General features: G+C 37.4%; 2 protein-coding genes across 2 annotated transcripts; one reads left to right on the plus strand and one right to left on the minus strand.

Annotated features, from left to right (window-relative positions):
• Positions 1-180: 180 nt before the first annotated feature.
• LOC126814689 (protein BCCIP homolog) lies at positions 181-7,583 on the plus strand. The gene is made up of 7 exons (XM_050540004.1): positions 181-301; positions 1,234-1,308; positions 2,920-3,000; positions 4,102-4,197; positions 5,410-5,600; positions 6,771-6,936; positions 7,390-7,583. The coding sequence occupies exons 1-7, from the start codon at positions 188-190 to the stop codon at positions 7,558-7,560; spliced, it is 894 nt and encodes a 297-aa protein (XP_050395961.1). The 5' UTR covers positions 181-187; the 3' UTR covers positions 7,561-7,583.
• Positions 7,584-9,026: 1,443 nt separating this feature from the next.
• LOC126814680 (probable ATP-dependent RNA helicase DDX56) lies at positions 9,027-26,601 on the minus strand. Its single transcript, XM_050539998.2, has 17 exons — positions 26,448-26,601; positions 25,227-25,388; positions 23,977-24,057; positions 23,345-23,418; positions 22,215-22,385; positions 21,144-21,234; positions 20,366-20,430; positions 19,570-19,674; positions 18,900-18,971; positions 18,372-18,488; positions 17,460-17,579; positions 16,765-16,865; positions 14,442-14,512; positions 12,996-13,085; positions 11,941-12,046; positions 9,758-9,858; positions 9,027-9,110 (listed from the first exon to the last, which is right to left on the minus strand). Exons 1-17 carry the CDS (start codon positions 26,505-26,507, stop codon positions 9,042-9,044), a joined length of 1,656 nt encoding a protein of 551 aa, XP_050395955.1. The 5' UTR covers positions 26,508-26,601; the 3' UTR covers positions 9,027-9,041.
• Between the last annotated feature and the right edge of the window lie 44 nt (positions 26,602-26,645).

Genomic DNA, 26,645 nt, shown 5'->3' on the forward strand with positions numbered 1-26,645 from the left:
TCAAATATCATATTTATTAATCATCTATACACATTACTATATATCTATTGATTCAAGCCTATTTTGTCGACTCCTTAAAATGACAGTGAATAAGAAGATGAGGGAAAATAGAAAATATTATTTATTTACTTCCAAAGCATTTCGTTTCTTCTCCGCTACTAAATTTTGATTTTTGGTAAATATAAAAATGGCGTCCTCCAAGAAGAAGCGTGCTGAAACTGAAATCGAAGAAAATAATGAAATGATCGACGATGACCCCGTTTCTGACGGTGGCGGTTCAGACGAGGAATTGATGGACCAGGTAGCTTTAATATTTAATAAGGTTGATGGTCGCCTAACGGCTGTTAGTCCTGTCTATTGAATTCAAATTTCGGCCGTGATGAAATTGTAAACAAAGGAAAGATAACTCTGCTGGACTTGATTAAAATTTTACTTTGAAGGATCTAAATCGCATTGATTTAGTCATAAATAAAGTATTGAATTTGATTCAAGTAACTTTTACTCTATTTCACTGAAGAAGAGATCATCCTGAACTTAATCTTAGCCCACCAGACTGTTGTCAGTGCAAATATTAGTTGGATTTAGATGCACTGTGTAGGTGATCACGGTGGCTAAGTGGGTAAGACGCTGGCTCGCTAGCCAAGCCTGGAGGTCGGGTGTTCGATCCCTGCATTGGCCGAGAAAGTTCATCCAGATTTTCCAGCATGGATCACCCTTGTCAGTGATGCAAGACAGAGGGCCTGATAAGGACAGCTGTCTAGTCATTCGTATGGAATGAAAACCTGAGGTTCTGACGTACCGTGTACATATTGGCGTGCACATAAAAGATCCCTTGACGGTTGGAATTTGATATAAGAGTAGGCCATAGTGCCGCTGTCCGGGCAAAATTTCATTCATAGCACACTGTATGGCGTATGCCCGTCTTTATTAGCCCAGTTCGGAGCAAAACAGTAGGACGTTAAACCCCATTTCATTTCAGATGCACTGTAGTTTATAGGCGTGCTTTGATTTGAATAAAAATATGTACATGTAAATGACAGGTATCAGGTCCGTTTGACATGTGACATCCTTCGAAATAAGAAACCTTCAAAATAACGTCAAAAACAACTCTAGAAGAACATTGGAAGTTATTGTTTCTCTGTTCAAAATGGTTAAATTGTTGTTGTTTTTTACGTGAGTCACTCGCTATTGTATAAATATGTTTCTTTTTCTCAACTATTACATATATTATAGGAGATGGAAGTAGAATTTGAAGCAAGAATTCCACAAGATTCAGATTTCCATGGTATTAAGACTCTTCTCAAACAGGTAGGCTAATTGCAGTATAAAACATGTTGTCAGTGGTTACACAGGATTACAGGATACCCTTACTGAAACACCTTATATTGTACGTAAATTAATTGAAAGCTTACTTAAAGGGCATTATGGGAGATCAGATAAAGCGCTACAAGTTCTCGGTATAATAGTTCAAAAATAGATAACGTGAAGAGAATATGCTGAAAATTCCAGTCAAATTGATCCACTCTATTCTGAACCAATTTAGTACCGATTGAATTTTAGGTCAAGTCTTGATTATAATTACTAAAGTCGGTACGATAAAAAAACAAGTCTCAGTTATCCATTTTGGCGTGAAATCATCCATCACAAAATGTATTTAAATCCAGTAAATATCTCAGACTAGCCAAAGACCTGCAATAGTCAGATTTAGCTCTTGCATAATGCCTGTTTAATTGACTTTTCCCAATTGTATTAGAATTGGAGGAGCCATATGATTTTTTATGAAGAGAATCGCCATACGATGGTTCAAAAATTTAGAAATGTCGGTATGTTGTAGGTCTAATGTTTTGTGCACAACTTTAAATAGATAAGCCATAGAAAGATCAGAGATGTGAATTTGTTAAGGTAGATTACCCAGGTGTAAAATTTGCATCAAGGGAGACTTAGAGAGAAAAAATCATGGTTAAAATGTGGGATTAACGTCTATTTACATGTTGGAAGATGGGTACCCTTTATTCTTTTTCAAACGAGGGGGTGAGGTGGGTTGGGTGGCGTATCGTAAGGTCTGGTGCCGTATCGTAAGATCTGTCATTGAGTCAAGCAATCTAATTAAAATACAGATCTTTATTTCGTTTCGTTTTTTTATACTTTCGATGGCCTACACTACATGAAGATCTAACAAGTTATAGCGATAAGTCACGTCAGGGGTCAAAAGACCGACTTATGACGTCAGACATTTGATTAACCAATCAGCATTGATGTTACTAGTGGATTACCCACAGTTCCGTGCAAAACACACCTAAAGCTCGTCGTGACAGACCGTTTCACTGGCTTATAATTGACACCATTCAGAACACGAGTTAAATAACAACTCTTCCAGATCCAAGTGTAGTAAAGACAAATAAAACAAAATTTTGAACTATGAAAACGAAACGAAATAGGATCTGTGTTTTAACCAGATTGTGAGTCAAGTGGCATGGTTTCCAGTCCAAGCATGTAGATGACAAGGCGTAGGGTCGACTGTTCAACCTCATAGATTTTCTTCAGGTCCTCCGGTTTCTTCCACCACTAAAGAACCTTACACGCTAAAGACCACTACACGTAAGCAAATTATTGAAATGACCTAGTTTGTGTCGAGTGAACTTTAAACTCTCTCTCTCTCTCTCTCTCCCTCTCTCTCTCTCTCTCTCTCTCTCTCTCTCTCTCTCTCTCTCTCTCTCTCTCCACTTTAAACAACATGTATATATGAACGACCTTATAACACCAACGTCACCGAGTATGTTTTATTCTTTATGTCAAGTTTACTCAGTACAAATCATTTTTCAAATGACATACATTGTAAGCTCTCTTTTTTCAAATGAATGTAAGGTAACAAACTATGCTGAGATGAGATAAATTTGAATTATATTTTATGTTTTACAGTTATTCCTGAAGGCCAACATTAATTTATCAGAATTAGCTAATACCATAATATCGCAGAATTACGTTGGTAATGTTATAAAGGTAATTATTAATATAAAATCTTACCTGTGTGAGGTGGGGTGGGGGGGAATGGTGGCTCAGAATTACGTTGGTAATGGTATAAGGTATGTGTTACCATAAGGTCTTACCTGTGTGAGGTGGGGTGGGGTGAGGGGGGGCGCGGTGGCACAGAATTACGTTGGTAATGTTATAAAGGTAAGTATAAATATAAGATGTTACCTGTGTGAGGTAGGGTGGGGGGCACAGTGGCACAGAATTACGTTGGTAATGTCATAAAGGTAAGTATTAACATAAGGCCTTACCTGTGTGAGGTGCGGTGGGGGTCGGTGGCTCAGTGAGTTTGACATTGGCTCACTAATCTGGAAGTCCCGTATTCAATCCTCATGTTGGCCGAGAATGTTCATCACGATTTCCGATGGTCCCCCCTTGTCAGTGATGTAAGACGCAGGGCCTGGCAAGAGAAAATGTATAGTTGTTCGGATACAAAAAAAAAATGTTTTCCAATGATTAAACAGTTTGTTCGGACAGCGGTTGACCCAACGACTTTGTTATATGAGTTTCATGAAACTGGAAATAGTAGTCAGTGCAACACCACCAAGTAACTAGACCTATTTCATCTCTGAATTGACATGCCCTTGCGCGGCCCTAGTATAGCCACCAGGCACCAACTCTGGACAAATGGCATGACCTGCCCTAGTATAGCTACCGAACCCGGACCCTATCGCGACCCTAGTATAACCACCAAACCCAGGCAGATGGCTTGATCTGTACCCCTAGTATAGCCACCACCCCCGGACCCTATCAGTTCCCCAAATATAGCCACCAGCCCCGAACCCTATCAGTACCCCTAGTATAGCCACCACCCCCGGACCCTATCAGTGCCCGAAGTATAGCCACCAGCCCTGAACCTTATCAGTACCCCAAGTATAGCCACCAGCCCCGGACCCTATCAGTACCCCTAGTATAGCCACCACCCCCGGACCCTATCAGTGCCCCAAGTATAGCCACCAGCCCTGAACCTTATCAGTACCCCTAGTATAGCGACCAGCCCGGACCCTATCAGTACCCCTAGTATAGCCACCAGCCCCAGAAAGATATAGATATATAAATTATATATTTCAGCAATTAAATGATGTAGATGATGATAGTGAAGATGATTTTGATGATGGGGATCCTGTGTTTGGTGTCATGTCAGTTATAAATCTCACAGAAAGAAAGGTTTGTTACAATCTGACTGGATGATCAATCTTTCCTCACGTCTGTCTGTTTGGCTGGATAATCAATCTTTCCTCATGTTGATCTGTTAGGCTAGATCAGTGGTTCTCAATCTTTTTTTTGCCAACGGCACACCTTAGAACAGATGAAAAAATAGCGGCACACCTGGCTAAATCTATATATGAAAAATATTTGAATTTTGTAAAATAAAATCATGGCAAGTCAGACGGCATACACCCATAGACAGAGACTAGTCATAGAATGACTCAAAATAAATAAAGAAAAATACAGCTTATCAGTAGACACCAGTGAATGCATGTACTCAATTAAGATCATGTGGTTTTTCACATTTTCTTAGTGTGCCATTCAAAATTCTGCGGCACATTTAGGAAGATACACGGCACACGGGTTGAGAATCACTGGGCTGGATAATCAATCTTTCCTCACGTTGATCTGTTTGACTGGATAGTTTGTGAAAAGACACTATGTCTCATAGTTGATATAAACAATGTAATTTTACAACCTCTGTGGTTACGATAGAATAGTATTATCTTAGAGTTGCATTATGTAAGAGCTAAATCTACCTGTTGACAGTCTTACTTTGGTAAACCAACAAACGACTGTTTCATGAATTTCTAATTGATATTTTGTTGATAGATTTAGTTAAACATACATTATGCATGAGCTAAATCTGCCTATTGCAAGTCTTTATCTAGGCTTCAGATGTTATAGAAATTATTAATTAGAGCTTTATTTACACGACAAGCTCAAAATCAACTCTGTAGACCCTCAGATGGCTTGGATACAGCTTGGATTGAAACAGGCGTCCATTTAAAATTAAATCAATAAATAGCGGACCAAGCTAACGTTTACCGTTAGTCACTGACGTCACTACCAGAGACTGGCAATGAAAGGCCTGCCACGCGAGGGTACCATAGCTATTGAGAATGTAACTTGATAAGTTCTCGTAGACAGTGCAGACACAATTGATGCCTATTTCTAGTCCAAACTTCCAACAGTGACATCTCCATTCAGAATAAAGTAATTTGAATGAAATTTTTAATATTTTCTCTTTTTATCATCTATATTTGAATTATTATAGTAAGAATGGCCAACTCTTTATAAAACTCTTTAACTAATTTATCTTTAACATTAGTTTTGTATTTCTTATATTTTGTAGAAAGATTTAGTTAATATTAGTTTTGTATTTTGTAGAAAGATTTAGAATGTGTAAAAGAGATTATATCATATTTAGTTGATAAATGTCGGACAAGTAATCTCGGAGAAGATGGAAATAAAATAATTGATATCGTTAACAGTGAAGATGTTCAAGTCGGGTTTCTCATCAGTGAAAGATTTTTAAATATACCAATAGAAATAGCAGCACCATCATATGAATCTTTACGGTAAGCTTTTAAAAATAATGTCTTCCAATCTTTACGTAAACTTGTATTAAAACTAAGCTGTATTAAAACTAATGTCTTCCAATCTTTATGGTAAACTTGTATTAAAACTAATGTCTTCCAATCTTTATGGTAAACTTGTATTAAAGTAGCTAAGTCTCTAACTCAATATCATCCAAAATCTTCGACATTGAAAACACGAATTATTTGTCAATTTAAATCAACATTGATGTTGTGATCTTACCGGGAAAAGATGGGCTTCTGATATCCAATATTTAACACAAAATAAACATTTTACCAATGGTACACGAATTGTGTACCATAATATGTTTTAGGCCTATTCTAACAAGAAGAAGCCCATTCGGGAGAGTATGCGCAATAAATACTATGTAGACTAGAATAACCAGACGCTAGAAATTTTGATTCGATTGAGACTTCAGACATATTTCGCCGAATGTAACCGATTTGAAATTAGAGTAAAAATGGAAACGATTGAATGTAAATCAGTTTATATATATTCCTATTACATTATTATATGCGTTACGACCCATTTGTGTCAATTTCTAGGTACCAAACATTAGCGATTTAGCTCCTTTAAAACTAATGTCTTCCAATCTTTACGGTAAGATTGAATTAATTTGAATTAGTTTGAATAAGAGTAATCCTCACTCTCATACTGAACAAGTATTTTGTTGTGAAGACTTTAACTCTCATTCCATTATATGCTTTATTGTGTTGGCAGGGGAGTTGTGGTGGTTCTGTTAGCAAAGGTTGGCTCTCTAACCAGTTCTTGGGTTTACTCTGGTGATGGCTGAGAAACTTCCTCACGATTTTCCGGCGTTGTTTCAACATGTCAGTGATGCAGGACGGAGAGCCAGACAAGGACAGTGTCTAGTTTTTAGGATAAGACAAAAAAACAGTGTTCTATGTACACATTGGCTTGCATGTAAAAGAACCCATGAAATACAAAATAAGAGGCCATACTAATGTGTACACTCACACAGTGCCAAGTTCCGGTCAAAATTTCCCTCATAACAAACTCTACGATATATGTCCGCCTTCATTAGCCCAGTTGGAGCAGAACAGTAGGACGTTAAACCCCAGTTCATTTCATTTATTGACTTGGATAATCTACCATTTGATTCAGGATATATTGTGTTTTTATATTTACAGGAAAGATATGATGAAAGCTGTGAATAAGAAGATGAAATATGATTTTGGTTATTATATTTTAATCAGTAAATCGTATCGAGCTAAGATGGAGGCATCCGGGGATGGGGGGAATAAATTAGGCAATCAGTTGTTTTATAGTAATCCAGAAGATGAAATATTATCAGAGGTTAGTTCTAGTTCTTCTTCTAATATCGGAAAATCTTAACAAGGCTCGTCTCTTTCGATCAGTCGTCATTGATTTTAAGCCTTGTGGGGGTCACTGAGAAAGTTCATCCGGGATGGTTTCCCCTTGTCAGGGGTACAGGACGTGCACATAAAAGATCATAATCAGAAGTCAGATTAAGAGTAGGCTGTAGTACCACTGTCAGGGCAAAATGTCCCTCATAGCACACTGCATGGCGTATGCCCGTCTTCATAGCCCAGTCGGAGCAGAACAGTAGGATGTTAAACCCCATTTCAGATAGAACAGTAGGGCGTTAAGTGTATATTTGTTCTAGCCTGTAGTTAAGCGTATCTTGTAGTTAAGTGTTTAATTGTTCCATCTTGTAGTTAAGTTCTTGTAGTTAAGGGAATATTTGTTCTATCTTGTAGTTTAGTGTGTATTTGTTCTATCTTGTAGTTAAGTGATATAAAAGTGAGTTACAGTGTGGCAGCTGATCGAGATGATGTAGTCAGTGGTAGCTGGGATGACGAGGACAGTATGGAGGCCATGAGAACAGTCATGGTGTTTACAGCTGATAAATATGACTCGATTATACAAACTTTAAAAACACAACTTGGGCAGACGTAAAATAAAATCAGTTTTATGAATAATGTTCATGTTTTCTTGCTCTGTTGTTTATGATTAGTTGAGCTGCAGGAGATGAAATACGTTTAACTAGGTTTACTACCCAACTGAGAAAGTACTTCTAGATTTACAGTTGTAGAGTGAAATGGGGTTTAAGTTTACTCAACACAAACTAACACGAAATTGGACAGGCGACCCTACTCCTTGTCACGTACAAACCTGGGATTCGAAACCACGCCAGTTGACTCAATGACAGACCTTATGATACAGCGCGCACATGCTAACCATTTGGCCATCCAACGCCGCCCCCGCCCACCCCCCTCCCTCATCAGGCAGCTGGACAGAGGGCATGGTAAGGGACAGTGTCTAGTCCTTTTGACGAGAGAAAATAACCGAGGTCGAGTGTTAATGTTGACATACACGTAAACGAACCCTTGAGAAATGAAATGAAATGAAATGGGGTTTAACGTCCTACTGTTCTGCTCCTAAACTGGGCTAATGAAGACGGGCATACGCCATACAGTGTGGTATGAGGGAAATTTTGCACGGGCAGCGGCGCTACGGCCTACTCTTATATCGAATTCCAACTGTCAGGGGATCTTTTACGTGCATTCCAATATATACACGGGACCTCGGTTTTCCGTCCCATCTGAATGACAAGACAGCTGTCCTTGTCAGGCCCTCTGCCCTGCATCACTGAAAAGGGGGGAAATCTGGATGAACTTTCTCGGCCAATGCAGGGATTGAACACCCGACCTCCAGGCTAGCGAGCCAGCGCCTTACCCACTTAGCCACGTGATCCCCTGGAGAACCCTTGAGAGATGGAATTCAAAATAAGAGAAGGCCGTAGCACCATATTCCGGGAAGAATTTCCCTCATGTTACTCCCCCGTCCCCCCCCCCCTTTAAATTGGATATCCAGCTGTCAACTGTTCTCTTACATGGACGCTAATGTGTACACACAAATAGACCAATACGATTGACTATGTAACAATAGACCAATATGATTGACTATGTAACAATAGACCAATATGATTGACTATGTAACAATATCTAAAACAAGTGAGATCCTGGCTTTAGAAATCCCTATGGTTCTCCTCTACCCACGCCAGGATTCAGATCCTGTGATATTCTGGTTGAGAATCCAATGTTATACTGGTCAACAAGTCTGACATTCCACTACCAGAGGAAAACTAGCTCCGAGAGAGAGAGGTCATTTTATGGACTAACATCTGGTTCAATTTTATTTGCCTAGCAGCTTGAGGCAACCCTACTCTTTGCCACATTCAAGCTGGGAATCAAAACATCCCCAATTAACTCAATGACAGCCCCCCCATGCACACATTAACCAACTCCAACTAGACCCCCCTCCCCGTCTCCATTAAATGCAGATTTATTGGGTCCAAAAAAAGTGAGACTGACTGTCTTGCTTGTTTAAAAATGGTGGATAATATTAAATAATAACATCAGTGATATATAAAAGTTTTATTTCTTTCTGAATGATTTCCTCCCTTTAGTAAATTCAAAACTTCTCAAAGGATCGGCTTTCATTCTCTGAAAAAAAAAAGAGAAATCATTATTCAAATTCCTTTTCAAGGCTATTCAGAAATTATTTTTTATTATACGTTATACAATATCATTGTAAAAGAAATCTAATGGAATTTGATCTAGTTTTTTTGGGTTTTTTTGCTTCCTATGAAGTATTCTACTGAGATAAAATTAATGAAATTTAAATAAAGTAACTGATAAACAAACATATAATGATTTAAAATATTTATGTCGAAGTTCAGAGAAGAATTCACTTATATGTCAATTCCAGGGAAACTGGAAAAGGAAAGTGAGGTGCATCAATATAAGCAGATGCGAAACCTTAAACGTGAAGGAGAGAGATAAAGAGAAATGGGGTTCAACGTCACAAACTAGGTCATTTTGGAACTAACATATGTTCCATTTTATTTTAATAATTCACTTACACTAGGGGTCTTCAGCAGTGGGGAGGCCCAGAAAAAACCCATGAGGTCGGACAGGCGACCCCACTCCTTGTCACGTACAACAAGGGAAATCGAAAGCTCGCCAGTTGACTCAATGACAGACCTTATGATACAACGCACACGCGCTAACGATTCAGCCATCCAAACCCTCTTAAACATGAAGGACTGAAGGACATAAGATTGTTGAATGAAAACAAACTGGATACCAACCTGATATCGTTTCTGTGCGTGTGATCGTGTACTGGCGTAAGGATGAACACTGGGATTATTCTGTCTTCTTAAACCACGATAACCTTGTAAACTTCTCGGTACTATAAAATACAATCAACCATAAAATTATTAACTTGTGAAAAATAATTTAAATATTATTGATAAATGTGTGTAAAGGTTCTTCCTTATTCCTCAATCAAAATGAAATGAAATGGGGTTTAACGTTCTACTGTTCTACTCCAACTGGGCTAATGAAGACAGACATATACAGACATGCCAACCTGAGGAGATTGAAAATCAGAATGCCTTGTATTGAGGGTAGAGCGAGGACGGCAGGTCCAAGTTCGATCGGTGCGAAGCACCCTAAACGCTGGAGGCGCCGGAGGCTTGAAGGGCGTGGGGTTTGGTTTGGGGCCCGCCTAAGGGCCCCAAGAAAATTTTGAGAAATTAGCATTAGCACCTATTTAAAGCAGTACCTTGTATTATTGGATAAAAACAGCTGGCGATTTAGGTCCATGCATCTGAGGTTTTTTTACCTATTTATATACGAAAGTATGCATATATGCATGTAGGTTTGAGCAGCTCAAGTGTTTTTTAGTTTCAAAATGTTTTTTAATGTCCGTAATACCACCGTAAGCAACACATAAATCACTCCTACAGACTAAACAAAATGCGAATTCGTCGCCTCTACGCGAGGACGTAATGGTTCCTGGAAATTCTTTGCCGTAAGTTTCCCGGTATTTTTGTCTGACATTTGTTTTGGCAGCCATTTTGTTTGTCTTGACGACCGACACGGAAGTAGAAGTCGTAAATTATTTATACTGGGTTTTATTTATTATTGTAATTTGTTTTTTTCACACATGGAAAACAGCTTGAAAACATTTTTTATCAAGTCAGAAGGAAATATGGCTAAGGAAGAAGCAACAACGTTACTGGCAACTAACGGTAAACCCGCCGTGTACTGTACGAGTGTATGCGAGAATGGCTCCGCATAGCAAATAATATCCGCGAAGTATGCAAATTAGGCACGGCCTATGACGAAATAACCACATGACATTTTAATCTTGATTAGTCCAGACATATTAGCTTATTCCATTTTATATTAATAATAATCGAGAAAACTGGAGACATGTTTTCGGCTATTTCCGTCGTTTTACCGCGAATTATGCAAATTAGACACGGCAAATGACGGAAATAACCACATGACATTTTGATCTTGATTAGTCCAGACATAATAGCTTATCCCATTTTATATTAATAATAATAAGGAAAACATGACACATGTTCTCGACTATTTTCGTTGTTTTACCGACTCATACTACGATAAACAGTATCGCCATCAGATTCACAACAAACAGCGAGAATGCCGAGACAGTCGTCAATGTAAAAATAAAACGAGAGGGATTTTATCAATCAAAAAGGTCAGGAATGAAATATAATAAATTTCTTCCAATAGATTTTAAAAAACGGAATTATAAAGAGTAAAATCGGAATTCAGAATTAGACTCAGAAAATCGGAATGATTCCAACAAAATCGGAATAGTTGGCATTTATGCATATACCATGCAGTGTGCTATGAGGGAATTTTGCCCGGGCTGTGGCACTATGGCCGATGAACTTTGCCTCAATGAACAATCTCAAGAAAAGTAAAATATCTCAACATAAAAAGTTTTTTTTATCGACTTAGCTGACCTATATAATCTGGAACATGTTTTATCATGTTATGTACTGACCTATATAATCTGGAACATGTTTTATCATGTTATGTACTGACCTGTATAATCTGGAACATGTTTTATCATGTTACGTACTGACCTATATAATCTGGAACATGTTTTATCATGTTACGTACTGACCTATATAATCTGGAGCATGTTTTATCATGTTACGTACTGACCTTTATAATCTGGAGCATGTTTTATCATATTATGTACTGACCTATATAATCTGGAACATGTTTTATCATGTTATATACTGACCTTTATAATCTGGTACATGTTTTATCATGTTATGTACTGACCTATATAATCTGGAACATGTTTTATCATGTTACGTACTGACCTATATAATCTGGAGCATGTTTTATCATGTTACGTACTGACCTTTATAATCTGGAACATGTTTTATCATGTTATGTACTGACCTATATAATCTGGAACATGTTTTAAATGTTATATACTGACCTATATAATCTGGAACATGTTTTAAATGTTCTTGTTGTTTAACTGTGCGTAGCGCTTTATCGTGACGTAAAACTTGTAAATCACGAGGATTATCTTCAAAATATGACTGAAAAATAAAACAAAACATTATATAATAATATGAACACCTGATACCACCTCTCATTTGAAACATCCACATAGCTAACACATACTGTTGTCTTTATACATTTAGACAAAACAATCATGACTCGTGCTTGCATTACACAATGGGTTCTTTAGGTTGTAATCCTAATTGTTTTCAAATTTGAGTGAAGTCTGTGTCACTACAGACTCAGGACTGTACAGCGCAGTGGACGCTTACGGCTAGCCCCCGGATTCATTCACTTTTTTTGAATTGTCTGTATGTTTGTGTTTTCCTGAGTATGATGTCCTGTCCGTGTATTTGTTTTTGTGTAAATTTTGTGTGGTGCAGTCCCCCTGCACTTACTATTAAAGATACAAAATGTAACAGTTAAATCTGCCTTTTGGCTTCAAATGTTATATAAATGTGACTGGTGATAGCAAAATGAGTCATAAGTCACAAAAGTTGATTTCTAATTTTACGTTAATTTGTGTCCGAGTGCAAAATTTTTCAAAATTTTGTTTTGACCATTTTCAAATACTTTATCATGTTAAAATTCATCCTGGCACACATTACTAGCAAGAAAACGTTGATAAAGGGTAGAAATGAAGCAATTAGTAACCAGTAGTTTACTCAAAGTAGGTCAACTTACTTGTAACAAAGCCATAATTGACCAATTTTGCGCGAAAATGTAGCCATTTTGCCGAAGGAAGCCCCACACGTAACCTATAACCTTTTGTTTTGGATTATTTTTGTGACAACATTTAACAGGAACATAAATAATAATTTAGACATTTATTAACATGACAAGCATTATCACGTGCAAGCTTGGTATTGAAACCAATGACAAACCCAATGACCTTATGATCTAAATCACACATGTCCAACCATTCTGCCACCCAACCTCTCCCTACATCGAACGAGAAGGCAATGTAATAAATTTATCCTATCTTACCTTGAGTTTTTGAGAAGAAAGCATTTCACTTTTTATTTCTTTTAATCTGGCCTCTTGTATAGCTTGATGTGTTACAGACATCATGGCATCCTACAATATAAAAACAATATTAGTCTAGTCATTCGGATAGGATAAAAAACAGAGGTCCAGTGTACACATTAAAGAGAGAGAAATGGGGTTTAACATCCACTTGACACAAACTAGGTATTTTTGGGACTAACATAGGGTTGAATTTTACTCAATAATTCACATGTGCATAGGGGTCTTTAGCAGTGGGAGGAAACCAGAGGACCCGAAGAAAACCCATGAAATTGAACAGGCGACTCTACTCCTTGTCACATACAACCTTAGAATCGAAACCACACCAGTTGATTCAATGACAGACCTTATGACACAGCGCGCATGTGCTAACCATTCGGCCCCCCTATCCTGTACACATTAAAGAACCCTTGATGATTGGAATACAAAATTAAGAGTAGGCGGTTTAAAAAAAAAAAAAGAAATTAAAAAGTATATTTAAACACATTTTCCGGCATCGTTTCCCCTTCCAGGACGGAGGCCCTGACAAGAACAGTGTGTAGTTGTTTGGATAGAGCAAAAAAAACAAGGTCCCGGGTACACCAATGTGTACATTGGCAACAGGAATTTGACATAAGAGTAGGCTGTAGTGCCGCTGTCCAGGAAAAATTTCCCTCATAGCACACTGTATGGTGTATGTCTGTCTTCATTAGCCCAGTCGGAGCAGTCAGCCGCTTGATAAAACAATAAACCATCCACTATAAATCAACAGGACATTCTACATGACAAGTTAGCAAGAATTTTTTTTTTTTGAATGGCAGTTTAATTATCCTTTTTCCTACCTGGACCTTTTACGGCCTAATTCAAAATGGAATAAGAACTCTGGTCCACTGTTTTCTTAGGCTGTGAAGGTTTACCCACAGTTGAGCGGTCCAACAGATCATTTGATTGGCTAATCCCTTACATCCCTGAGTACAAGGGTTATTTCAGTCTGTTTCACAGAGGAATTGTGAAACTCTGTATAAGATGGTTGCCTTCTAATGTGACGTCACATCAAGAGGCGTCGATCATTGGCCCAATGGCAATAGCATTGTTTACATAAGACGGTGAGCTTCAACTGGTTCGGGCAGAATGGTGCCTTTTACTCATTCTATATACCCATTTTCACTAAACAGGAAATATTTTTTATCTAGATATACTTCAAATAGCTTTTATTATTTATCTAAAACTTAAATATTCTAGAATTTAATTTGCAGAAGGAAAAAAGTTAATATTGTGAGCTAATTAAGTCACATCGATGTCACCCCTATCAGTGATTGTAGCAGCCTAGAGAATATTCACTGCTGATCAGTGTGGGGTTATTTAACAAACTCTTCGTGTAGTGAAGACAAGTAAATAGAATGTGTGTTTCAAGGAGATTATACAAACCTTTGCTCTGTATCTGAATCCTTCAATCTCGGCCATATTAAACTGATAGGGTTGAAATACTTTACCACCATCTAAAATATTCAAGTTGTACAGGTTATACACGAGTCATTCATACTAAATTCAACCAATTTTAATAATTTGTCACATTAAATAAAACACACTAATTTCTCAATTTAATGGGAGAGAGAGAGATGGGGTTTAACATCCACTCGACACAAACTAGGTCATTTCAGGACTAACATATGGTTTAATTTTTTATTTCAATAATGGCTTGCGCGTAGGTGTTTTTAGCAGTGGGAGGAAACCCAGAGGACCCAGAGAAAACCAACCCACAAGGTTGGACAGACGACCATACTCCTTGTCATGTACAACCGGGGATTCGAAACCACGACAGTTGACTCAATGACAGTCCTTATGATACAGCGCGCACATGCTAACCATTCGGCCATCCACCTGCCCCAGTTTAATGTGAGCTAAGTCTCTAACTCAATATCATCCAGAGTCTTCAACATTGAATTTAAATCAACATTGATGGACTTCTGAAATCCATATTTAAGACAAAATAAACATTTTACCATTGGTACACGAATTCAGGGCTGCCGACAACCAGTATCGCAGCGCAATTTGCGATACATATTTTGTCCGTTGCTAATCAAAAATTAAAATCTAAAGTTTTTGATTCGCAGTAACTGCGAATCATTAATATGCCTGTCATTTTGGATATTGACACAAGGATAATCCACATTTGAAGACTAGAAGGCTTTCTGAACACTTTCAACGTGTATAAAATGTTGAATAAAATTTTATAAACAAAATTGAATTCTCCGTGTGACATTTTTTTCTCGAACTACCCAGACACAATTCATTATACGGTACTATATAATACAGGGACATAACTCTATGAATAGGGAGTATTAAACCGGAAATAGGGAATCAAGTAGTACCACTCACGTTGCGAGACATCAAGTAATTATATTATATTCATTTTGAAAGAAATAAATCCAGTGTAAATCGAGGTGCGCCCGATTGAACAAAAATAGCAATACACGATAAAAAGCAGACGAAATTGTTTTCTAACGAAGATTTCTAACGTACAAAAAATAACAATTAAAATGATTGTGGCCTTGGAAGTCACTGTTAAGAATTGGATTCAGACGTAAGACCTAACTAAATTTCTACATCACATTCACAAACTGTCACAAGTACTTGTGGCAGTGCTAAAAAAATCTAAGAATATTAAGAATGGAATCTAATCATATTTGTTATGAACTAAAGTAATATCTTGTTATTTAGGTTTTTATGTTGAAACTGAAAAACTGCTAATCAATTTTTAAATTTGCTAATCAAATTTGGCAAAATTGGACTTTTTGATTAGCAGTGCTGCTAATCAACTGTGAAAAATTACCGACAGCCCTGCACGAATTGTGTACCATAATGCGTTTCAGCATCATTTGTAACAAGGGACTTAAAGAACGAGGCTAGACATATTAAGTGGCGGCGCCAGCCGTCGGTAGTTGGAGGGGCAAAGCTGGGGCAAAGTCCCAGGTTAAGGAGGCAAGGGCAAAAGCTTCACCTAGGGGTGGGGGGGGCTCCCCCAGAAAATTTTAAAAACCAGGTTGCTGGAAATGAAGCCTAGCAGTATTTCAGGCACCGATCGTTGAGTTAAAGTGTCAAACGAACGGAGTAGCGAACCTCGACGAAGCCCACTCACGAGAGTCAAGTAGGGAGTCCTTACGGAGGGTATGGGGGACCTCCCCCAGAAAATATTGAAAAATAGACTGCCGAAAATGCTGTCTGACAGTATTCAGTCCGGCACCGATTGTTGAGATAAATAGATCTGACCAGATACCGTCTGTCGCCGTGTCACTAGTTTATCCGATCATAGAACAAAATGTCAAACGACCTCCCCAAGAAAATTTTGAAAAATAGACTGTCGGAAATGCTCTACAAGATGCAAGTCTATGACTGAGTGGGGATGTGGGATTTATTCACCGTAGAAGGTATTGATTAACAAAATGTACCAAAACTACTTTTTTTTTTATTTTCTAAAATTATTTGGGGGCAAACAGAGGGCAGACCAGATTTATGGGGGGGAAAATGCCCCCCCCCCCCCCTTGCCCCCCTCTGGCGCCGCCACTGGACATATTCCACAAGTCATATCAAACAGTGATGCCATATTCTTATCTGGAACGCAATAAATACTATCAGTGTAGGGTGGAATAACCAGACGCTAGAGATTGCCATTCAATATAAGTGTAACAGAGTTGACCTGTGATTAATACAGATATAATATCATGGTATTAACAATGACTTCAATCTATACCTGTTTGTTCCGACAGTTCTTTCTCTACTGCCTCTAATAACGGCATTTCTTTTACACAAACAAATGATAGAGCTGTTCCCTTCTTATCACCACGAGCCGTTCTACAAGATATAAAATACAACACAATTAGTCATTCCCTTTTTATCACCAGGGGCCGTTCTAGAACACAATCAGTCATTCCCTTCTTATCGCCCGGGACTGTTCTAGAACACAATCAGTTATTCTCTAAAACCTTTACAGAAGGCAGTAGGACGTTATACCCCATTTCATTTCATTTCATTTCTTTACAGAAGGTTGATACAGGGAAAAACCACCTTAAAACATCAACAGTTGCTATGGGAGATATAGTCTGGAAGTATGTTAAACATCAACAGTTGCTATGGGAGATATAGTCTGGATGTATGTTAAACATCAACATTTGCTATGGGAGATATAGTCTGGATGTATGTTAAACATCAACAGTTGCTATGGGAGATATAGTCTGGATGTATGTTAAACATCAACAGTTGCTATGGGAGATATAGTCTGGAGGTATATAAAACATCAACAGTTGCTATGGGAGATATAGTCTGGAGGTATATAAAACATCAACAGTTGCTATGGGAGATATAGTCTGGATGTGTGTAAATGTCATGTTTTATGTCTTTATTAAATATGTTGATTAAATTATTACAATAAAACATCTATTTACTTACCTCCCAACTCGATGGATATAATTTTTCACAGTTTTAGGGAATTCAAAATTTATAACGTTAGAAATATTCTGAAAATCTATTCCTCGTGAGACACTGTATTCTTTATCTTTTTTGTTGCCTCTAAAATAAGAAAGTACAAAAATATTTCATTTGTTGCCTCTAAAACAACAAAAGTATTTCATTTATTGTCTCTAAATCTTATTGCCTCTAAAACAAAAATATTTCAATCGCTGTCTCTAAAATAACAAACAAAAAATTAAGTCATTGGATAAAATGTTTGTTAAACATATTTGCGGCATCCCAGAAAAATATGGCTCAATTTCTTGCTGGTCGGTTTCATCATATAGTAGCTTCCTGAACATAACACTGATCCGCCAACCAAGTTCCATTCCATTGTTCCACAGAATTTACCAATCTGTTTTTCCCTTGTCAGTGGTGCTTGACGGTGGATTGAAACCCTTGTCCGTGGCGCAGGACGGCAGATTGAAACGTTTCCAGGGATTGAGAGAATTGAATTGCAGAATAAGACCTCAAGTATTAACTACAAGTTACACCATGCATAACACGAAAGGCGCTGACATATTCTTGCCTTTTAATATATATTGATTGAGAAGCTGTTTCAGACCAGTTATTTGCCTTTGGATTTGATTATCTTGCTTGTACAAACTTCAGAAGGTGGTTATAATCAGGATCAACCAATCAGCAACCAGTGACCATGGCTACCGCATGGAGACACCCTACCAAAGGGTGGTTATGTTCGCGACCAGCCAATCAGCAACCAGTGACCATGGTTACCGCATGAAGACACCCTACCATAGGGTGGTGATAATCTGGACCATCCAATCAGCAACCAGTGACCATGGTTACCGCATAGAGACACCCTTTCATAGTAGAAGTTATTATATAGCTTACTTGGTTTTTGTTTTTGTTTTATCTGATGTTTTCCCCATGGGGTTGAAGCAGGCGGACTCGTCTGATGCGATAATATAGTCGTATAAACCATCGTTAAACTGACTCACAATATGACATCTGTAATATATTATTTAAACATCTCATTTATATTAGGCCATTTAAAAAAATATATTATATTTCAGATACTCCCACATTGAATAAAAACAATCCCTGTAATATTCAAAAACCTCATTTATATCAGGCCATTCAGATACATCCACATTAAATAACAAGAAACTCTTTAATTAATTGCTCGTAAATATTGAAACCGGAAGCGTATACTGGGCTTTGAGTCGTGCAAACAACTAGTGCGCTATAAAATACACTGGAATTTGGGGTATAAGACTGCTTGAGTTATGGATCTAGGGGCGAGCAAGTTGTCCAAACCCTAGAGTATTTATAAAAGGTGGGGGGGGGAATCTAGGGACAGGGCAAGTTGTGAGCAGCAAGCCCGAGCCCTGGAGTATAGTATTATATATATATATTTACCTTGTGTTCACTGGTAATTCTGAATTTAAAACACAAGTAGGAACACCAAACTGTTCTAAAAATAACTTTACTCTGAAATAATAAATAAAAAATACATAATATGATCTGAGAGAGATGGGGTTTAACGATCTCTCGACACAAACTAGGTTATTTCAGGACTAACACATGGTTCAATTTTATTTCAATAATTCGCTTGCGTGTGGTTTTTTTTTTAGCAGTGGGAGGGTGGGACAAGCAACCTTACTCCATGTCACGTACAACTAGGTAATCGAAACCACGTCAATTGACCTAATGATAGACATTATCATACTAACAATGAGAGAGAGAGAGAGATGGGGTTTAACGTCCACTCGACACAAACTAGGTCATTTCGGGACTAACACATGGTTCAATTTTATTTCAATCATTCGCTTGCGCGTTGGGGTCTTTGGCAGTGGGAGGAAACCTGAGTACCCGGAGAAAACCCACGAGGTTGGACTGGCGACCCTACTCGATGTCACGTACAACTGGGGAATCAAAACCACACCAGTTGACCTAATGACAGGCTTTATGATACAGCACGCACATGCTAACCATTCGGCTATCCAACCCCCCATACTAACAATGAAGTCCATGGTGAAAGGTAATTAAGCTGTAACAGAAATCAATGAAATAATAAACATATACTTACTTATAACATTTATTAACAGAATTTACAAATAAAATAGTTTTTCCTCGAATCAGTCGAAGTTTTAATAACGAACAGAGCAAGGCAAATTTATCACTGTGTTCACATCTAAAAACAAAAATAACAATTCATTTTCTTTTAGCAACATTTTCACACAAAAACATAATATGGAACATAATTACTATTTTAATTAAAGCGATGTTTCGTTGATGGTTCTCTCAAAGTTAACAAGCAAATGATGATAATGCGCATGCCAATGTGTACATGGGACGTTTGTTTTTCGTTCCATCCAAATGACTATGCGTTGTCCCTTGCCAGGCCCTCTGTTCGGCACCACTGACAAAAGGGAACCCCGGCATAAAATTCTTTAAGAACCATAGGACTTCTAGTTTAGCGGGCAAACATCCTATACATTGGGCCACTGCTACTTCCCAATCCATGATGAGGAATTTTTCTCAGACAGTGGCGCTACAGACTACTCCCATTTGAATTCCAACTGTAAAGGTTTCTTTTAAGTGCATGTCAATATGTACACAGGACTTCGGTTTTTCGTCCCATATATTGTCCCTTGCCGGGCCTTCCATCCTGCACCAATGACAAGGTGGAACCTCGCCGGAAAATCCTGATAAACTTTTTTGGCCGACACCAGGATCGAAAACACGTGATCTCCAGGTTTGTGAGCCATTGTCCTACTCACTGAGTCACCGCTGCTCCTCAATCTATTGTGATTTGAGTGACATACTCACTTAATGACATATCGCGACTCCCCAATCTATCGTGTATTGATTGACATACTCACTTGATGACATATTGCGTTAATTGATTTGTTTCAGGAAGTTGTGATTCTTCTAATTTTAAAATAACCTGAAAAAATAGTCAAAAATTTAAATATGAAGAACGAGCAAAAATGAAATGGGGATTAAGTCCTACTTTTCTTGACAGCAGCACTACAGCGATTAAATTTTGAATCGGGTGAATTTTTTGGCGGTAACTTTTCTCCTTGCAGCAATAAATTTTTCACCAAAAGTTATCTAAACTTTGTTAACTTTTCATGTCTTCCTTCCTTTCCTGTCTAGTCAATTATCACTCAGTGGGGTTATCAACAATACAGTTACCTATTGTCTATTAAAGATACATTATATAAGATTTAGATAAAGAGCTGGTCATTCTTGCTATATTAGTTTAAAAATAGACAATAAAAGTTAAATATATTGAAAATTTCATTCAAATTACTCTACTACAAGCGAAGATATTAGCCTTTAAAGGTTTGACAAGACGTGTGCATTAATTGCAACCACCGTACTGGTTGTTTGGACCTCAGCCTTGCTCCTCCATTATAAATTAAATTAAAATATGGACGCTAATCTACTTAATATCAGAGATATTTGATGGCATCGAGAGTTGATTATGGTCTGTATAAGTTAATTAATGTCTAATTAATAATTTAGAAAAAAATTTCAGGCCTAAAGAAAGACCTGTTATAGGCAGATTTAGCTCTTGTATAATGTATGTTTAATGAATCCTAACCCAAGGGTTAATATAATGTCTGTGTAAATGTAAGGTTTGGTTGTACTAACTGGATTATGTAGCACCATTTTCTTTAAAGCTTTAACTTCATCTGTTAGAGTAGCAGACATCAGGAACGCCTGGTAAATCTTCGGAAAATGTCTGAAACAAAACAATGAAAATTCACAAAACAAATATCTTGATAATTTGAGAGAGAGAGAGAGAGAGAGAGAGAGAGAGATGGTGTTTAATGTCCACTGACACAAACAAGGTGAAATGAAATGGAGTTCAACATCCTACTGTTCTGCTCCTAACCTGGGCTAATGAAGACGGGCATACGCCATACAGTGCGCTATGAGGGAAATTTTACCCGGACAGCGGCGCTACGGCCTACTCTTATATCGAATTCCAACTGCCAAGAATCTTTTACGTGCACGCCAATGTGTACACGGGACCTCGGTTTTCCGTCCCATCCGAACGACTAGACAGCTCTGTCCTTGTCAGGCTCTTCATCCTGCATCACTGACAAGGGGAAAACACAAACAAGGTGATTTCAGAACTAGCATATGGCTTGATTTTATATTTCAATAATTTGCTAAGTTGTTTTTTAGCAGTGGGAGGAAACAGGAGAAAACCCTCAATGCTGGACAGAGAATCCTACTCTGTGTCATGTACAAGCAGGGAATCAAAACCACGCCACTTGACTCAATGACAGACCTTATTATTATTATTATTATTAAACATTTACATAGCGCTAGTTTCACCAACGGTGTTCAGAAGCGCTTTACAAAACAATGAGTACAACCATATACCAGTAAAACAAAACAAAAAAAACAAAACAAAAAATAAAAACAACTAAAAGACTACAAAAAGATGCAATATAATAAAATAATATATATCTAAGTAAAAGCTTTTTTGAATAAGTAAGTTTTAAGAGCACATTTAAAAGATTGTACCAAAGGGCAGGAACGAATATCAATATCAGAACCAGATGGTTTTAAATCATTCCACAGATTTGGGGCTAAAAATGAAAAGGATCTTTCACCATATGTAACCATTCTTGATGCGCACACATTAAAACATGCAGCCCCCCAATCCCATTTTTGGAGGGGTTGAAAAAACAGGAATTATTGTCCACCTACTTGATCAAGTCTTTAATATCATCTTCATAACCAAACGAGAAAACCAGATCGGCTTCATCAATAACGACCATCTCAAGACTTGACTGTAGATCTAAATTACCTCCCTTGATGTGAGCTAGAACACGACTCGGTGTTCCAACAACTATATCCGGTTTCTCCATTAACATCGGCCTACAAATAAAAATACAAGTCTTTAAAATTCAATGAATTCAGATAGAGAGAGAGAGATGGAGTTGGTGGGACTAACATATGGTTAAGTTGTCTGAGCCATCAACAAGGAATGTCACACATTTTGTCATTTGTCGGTAATGAGAACTTTTACAACACTAAAATCTGATTAAGAGTAATAACAAATTAAGTAATTATCCGGAATCATTATATATTAGAATTGTTTTGGCTTCTAGTTCTGTCCTATTATATATTAGAATCATTTTGGCTTCTAGTTCTGTCCTATGCTAACATTTCGTATACAAAGCAAATAATATTGTGAATTTAGCTGTTCCAAGTATCGGAAATTGTTGAAGATACACTTTTTGTCACAGGATCTTAAATAGTGAGTGTAAATTTAAAGTCAATTGGATATTAACTTTTGCCTCTAGAGTGTCCACAGACTCATGAACGAACGGATTGGCGACAAAAATGTGGGCATATAAAAAGGGGAAAAAAAGGACTTTCTTACAATCATCGTCCAATGTCTGATTCAGGATACAGAATGAAGTATTTACTACTTCAGATTTGAGTTTTTTATTTTGAGAGATGTTTCAAGATGAAAATTATACATATCCATGAAAATTTAAATTAAAATAGCTGATACCATATTTTCATTGGTTGAGAGGTCTTAGCCAATGAAAAGAGACAGAGAGAGAAATGGAGTTTAACGTCCACTCGACACAAACTAGGTTTAATTTTATTTACATAATTCGCTTGCGCGTAGGGGTCTTTAGCTGTGGGAGGAAACTGGAGGAACCCACGAGGTTGGACAGGCGACCCTACTCCTTGTCACGTACAACCGGGGATTCGAAACCACGCCAGTCGACTCAATGACAGACTTTATGATACAGTGCGCGCACGCTAACCATTCAGCCATCCAACCCCCCACCAATGAAAAGACTAGTGATTAAATTACCAACCTTTGTGATGAAAGAGGAACTTGCGGAGCTACGTCAATACATTTAATCTCTCGGGAGCAACAGCGAGTTAATTCCTGTTAAAATAAAACATATACGTTACATCAGGTTAATTCCAGTCATCTCTGGCTTGGGGTCGTAGTTTCGAGCCCTGGTGTGAGAGCATATGTGGCTTGAAGACAGAGGTGCCTTCCAAACCCTGTGGGTTTACTCTGGGTACTCTGGTTGTTTGATGTTTTTACGATTGAGAATGGGGACATGCAGGACTGGAAATAACGGTTTTAGATGTAGCTGACAAAATGTCAGACACCAATGAAATAGTACCTGATATTTTCAACTTAGTGTCAGACATGTATTAATAATATCAATAAAAAAAGACAAATCAATGCCGGACAAAATGACAGGCACCAGAGGTTTAGTGCCTGACAAAGCCTGATCTGACATTGTCTGTGACAGGTGGCTTATTTCCAGGCTTGGGGTCATGGAATTGACGAAACATGATACCAGAACAAACAGGAAGAGCAAAGCGGTTGTATATCCATTACCTCGTATCCTGTGGTTGGGAATAGTGTTTAATAGCATGACTCAATATAGATACATGTTTATGATTGAGTTTTGTTGCTATAGATACTTACAATAACATTTTTATAGGCTTGATTACACAGTTCTTTTGATGGCGTCAAAATAACGGCTTTCACTGTCTGTTCTTTTGCTGTCTAAAAATTAAAAAAAAGTTTAATTTTAATGTGTTGAAATGCCTTAATTTAACAAATGACCTTTTTCTCACTGTCACATTGGACAATAACCCTTTGAACATGGATTTTCAATAATTCGCTTATGCATAGGACCAGCGCTGTCAGAATTTTTCACAGATGATTAGCAGCACTGCTAATCAAAAAGTCCAATTTTGCCAAATTTGATTAGCAAATTTAAAAATTGATTAGCAGTTTTTCAGTTTCAACATAATACCTAAATATTTGATTATTTTAATTTTAATTTATAACAAATTATAAGATTTCATTCTTAAGATTTTTTTAGAATTTTAGCACTGCTACAGGTAGCTGTGAACATTTCTGAATGTAGACTTTTGGTTAGGCCTTATGTCTGAAGCCAATTCTTGGCAGTGGATTCCGAAGTCCCACTCATTTTAATTCTTATTTCTTCGTTAGAAAACAATTTCGTCTGCTTTTTATCGTGTGTTACCATTTTTGTTCAATCGGACGCACACAGTATTTTATGAATAATCTCGATTAACTAGACGCACGCGATATAAACAATATTATTTTACGGGAATTCTTACTTTGATTTCTCATTTTACAATACGATTACAAATATTTATTTTTTATATTTTATTTACAATACACTGAATTTATTTTTTTCAAATTGTACACTGATATAATTACTTGAAATTGACATGTCTCGCAACATGAGTAGTACTACTTGATTCCCTATTTCCGCTTTAATAGTCCCAATTCGTAGAGTTATGTCCATGTATTATATAGTATAATGAATAGAGTCTGGGTAGGTCGAGAAGAAAATGTCACACGGAGAATTCAGTTTTGTTTATAAAATTTATTTGATATTTTATACACGTTGAATGTATTGAGAAAAGTGGATAATCTTTGTGTCAATATCCAAAATGACAGGCATATTAATGATTCGCAGTTACTGTGAATTAAAAACATTAGATTTTAATTTCTGATTAGCAACGTACAAAATATGTATCACAAATTGCGCTGAGATACTGGTTGTCGGCAGCCCTGCATAGGACCCGATAGGATTGTGCGTGGCATCGAAATTATGCAACTTGACTACAGACCTTATGAACAAAAGCTCACACATGTTACACCACTCATGTTATTATAAGAGAGAGAAACAAACCAACCTGTTTATCTGAAAGTATTTTATTTATTATCGGGATACAGAAAGCCCCTGTTTTACCAGACCCTGTTCTAGCTCGAGCTAACACATCTTTACCCTCTAATGCTAATGGTATAGCCTTCTCTTGAATAGGGGTCGGTTCAGACCAATTTAACTCAGATATAGCCTGAAATATAAATTAAACATTTATAGGCCTAAATTATTTCTTTTACAATTTTAAAGGGGAATAAGAGCAGGTCGTAGTACCACTATCTGAACAAATTTTCTTTATAGACTATTGCATGCCCATCTTCAATAATGGCTAGTTAAAAAGTTTCAGTTAAGGTACATACATGTAGAGCTGGGTATGTTTAATTATTTGTATGTAATACATCATTATCTTATTTTAAAGATGTTACAGACATCAATAAACAAAAAATGTTTGCAAAGTGAAACTAAAGGGCTGCAATCGTAGCTAAACACAAACACATATACACAGCGAAACTGGTGCCTTTCACTTATGAAGCAAGGCCATAACAGCCATGAATACGGTCATAACGGCCATAATTTAGTCAAAATGGCCAACAAATATTAGTTTTGACTTAAATAATTCATCCATAACCCATTACGATTACTGACATTTAATTTGACTAGTAAATATTGATGTGTGGTAGATATATTCATTAGTAAAAGTGATGTGTCCTTAAGTAAACAATATCAACAGTGATATCTCAATGTTTCTTACTATTATTCATATTCAATATTCATATTCTCGGTGACGGCACAGTGGCTAAGTGGGTAAGAGAAAGTTCATCCAGATTTTCTGGCATTGTTCCCCCTTGTCAATGATGCAGGGCGGAGGGCCTGACAACGGCAGCTGTCTAGTAGTTCGGATGGGACAAAAAAAACGAGGCTCTGTGTACACATTGGCGTGCACGTAAAAGATCCCTTGGCTTGACAGTTGGAATTCGATATATATAAGACCTAATAAGAGTAGGTCATTGTGTCGTTGTCCGGGCAAAATTTCCCTCAAAGCCTACTGTATGGCGTATGTCCGTCTTAATTAGCCCAGTTCGGAGCAGAATTGTAGGACGTTAAGCTCCATTTCATTTCATTTCTCGAGTAGATGATATACATACGTATGTAAATTGTAATGTATGAATAGGTATGATGACCCTATATAACAGACTCGGGGTTACGTGTTTTGGGTACGGGTTACAACTTTCAGTCATGCCGTGGTCAATACCTTAAGTAATCTGTCATCTAAACCCATATCTTGAAACCTCAGGCAGTCATCCTCCTCCATTTCTATATTTTTATTCAGTATTTATATGAAAACACACTTTTCACAACATCAACACATCAAACCGGAAGTTTACTACATGTGCTCATCCGGGCTATTTGACTCTCACCCTAGTCTGAAAAAATAAAAATGTATCCCACA

This window comes from Patella vulgata, chromosome 3, assembly GCF_932274485.2.
Source record: "Patella vulgata chromosome 3, xgPatVulg1.2, whole genome shotgun sequence".
Classification (NCBI taxonomy): Eukaryota; Metazoa; Mollusca; class Gastropoda; family Patellidae; genus Patella; species Patella vulgata.

Excerpts from the sequence above, each read along its gene's own strand:
- LOC126814689 (XM_050540004.1), top strand. The coding sequence starts at position 188 with ATGGCGTCCTCCAAGAAGAAGCGTGCTGAAACTGAAATCGAAGAAAAT. Across the intron at positions 3,001-4,101 it reads ACGTTGGTAATGTTATAAAG|CAATTAAATGATGTAGATGA; the intron begins GTAATTATTAAT and ends TATATATTTCAG. Across the intron at positions 5,601-6,770 it reads CCATCATATGAATCTTTACG|GAAAGATATGATGAAAGCTG; the intron begins GTAAGCTTTTAA and ends TTATATTTACAG.
- LOC126814680 (XM_050539998.2), bottom strand. The coding sequence starts at position 26,507 with ATGGAGGAGGATGACTGCCTGAGGTTTCAAGATATGGGTTTAGATGAC. Across the intron at positions 18,972-19,569 it reads TCTGTTAATAAATGTTATAA|AGTAAAGTTATTTTTAGAAC; the intron begins GTAAGTATATGT and ends TTATTATTTCAG. Across the intron at positions 18,489-18,899 it reads GAATTACCAGTGAACACAAG|ATGTCATATTGTGAGTCAGT; the intron begins GTAAATATATAT and ends AATATATTACAG.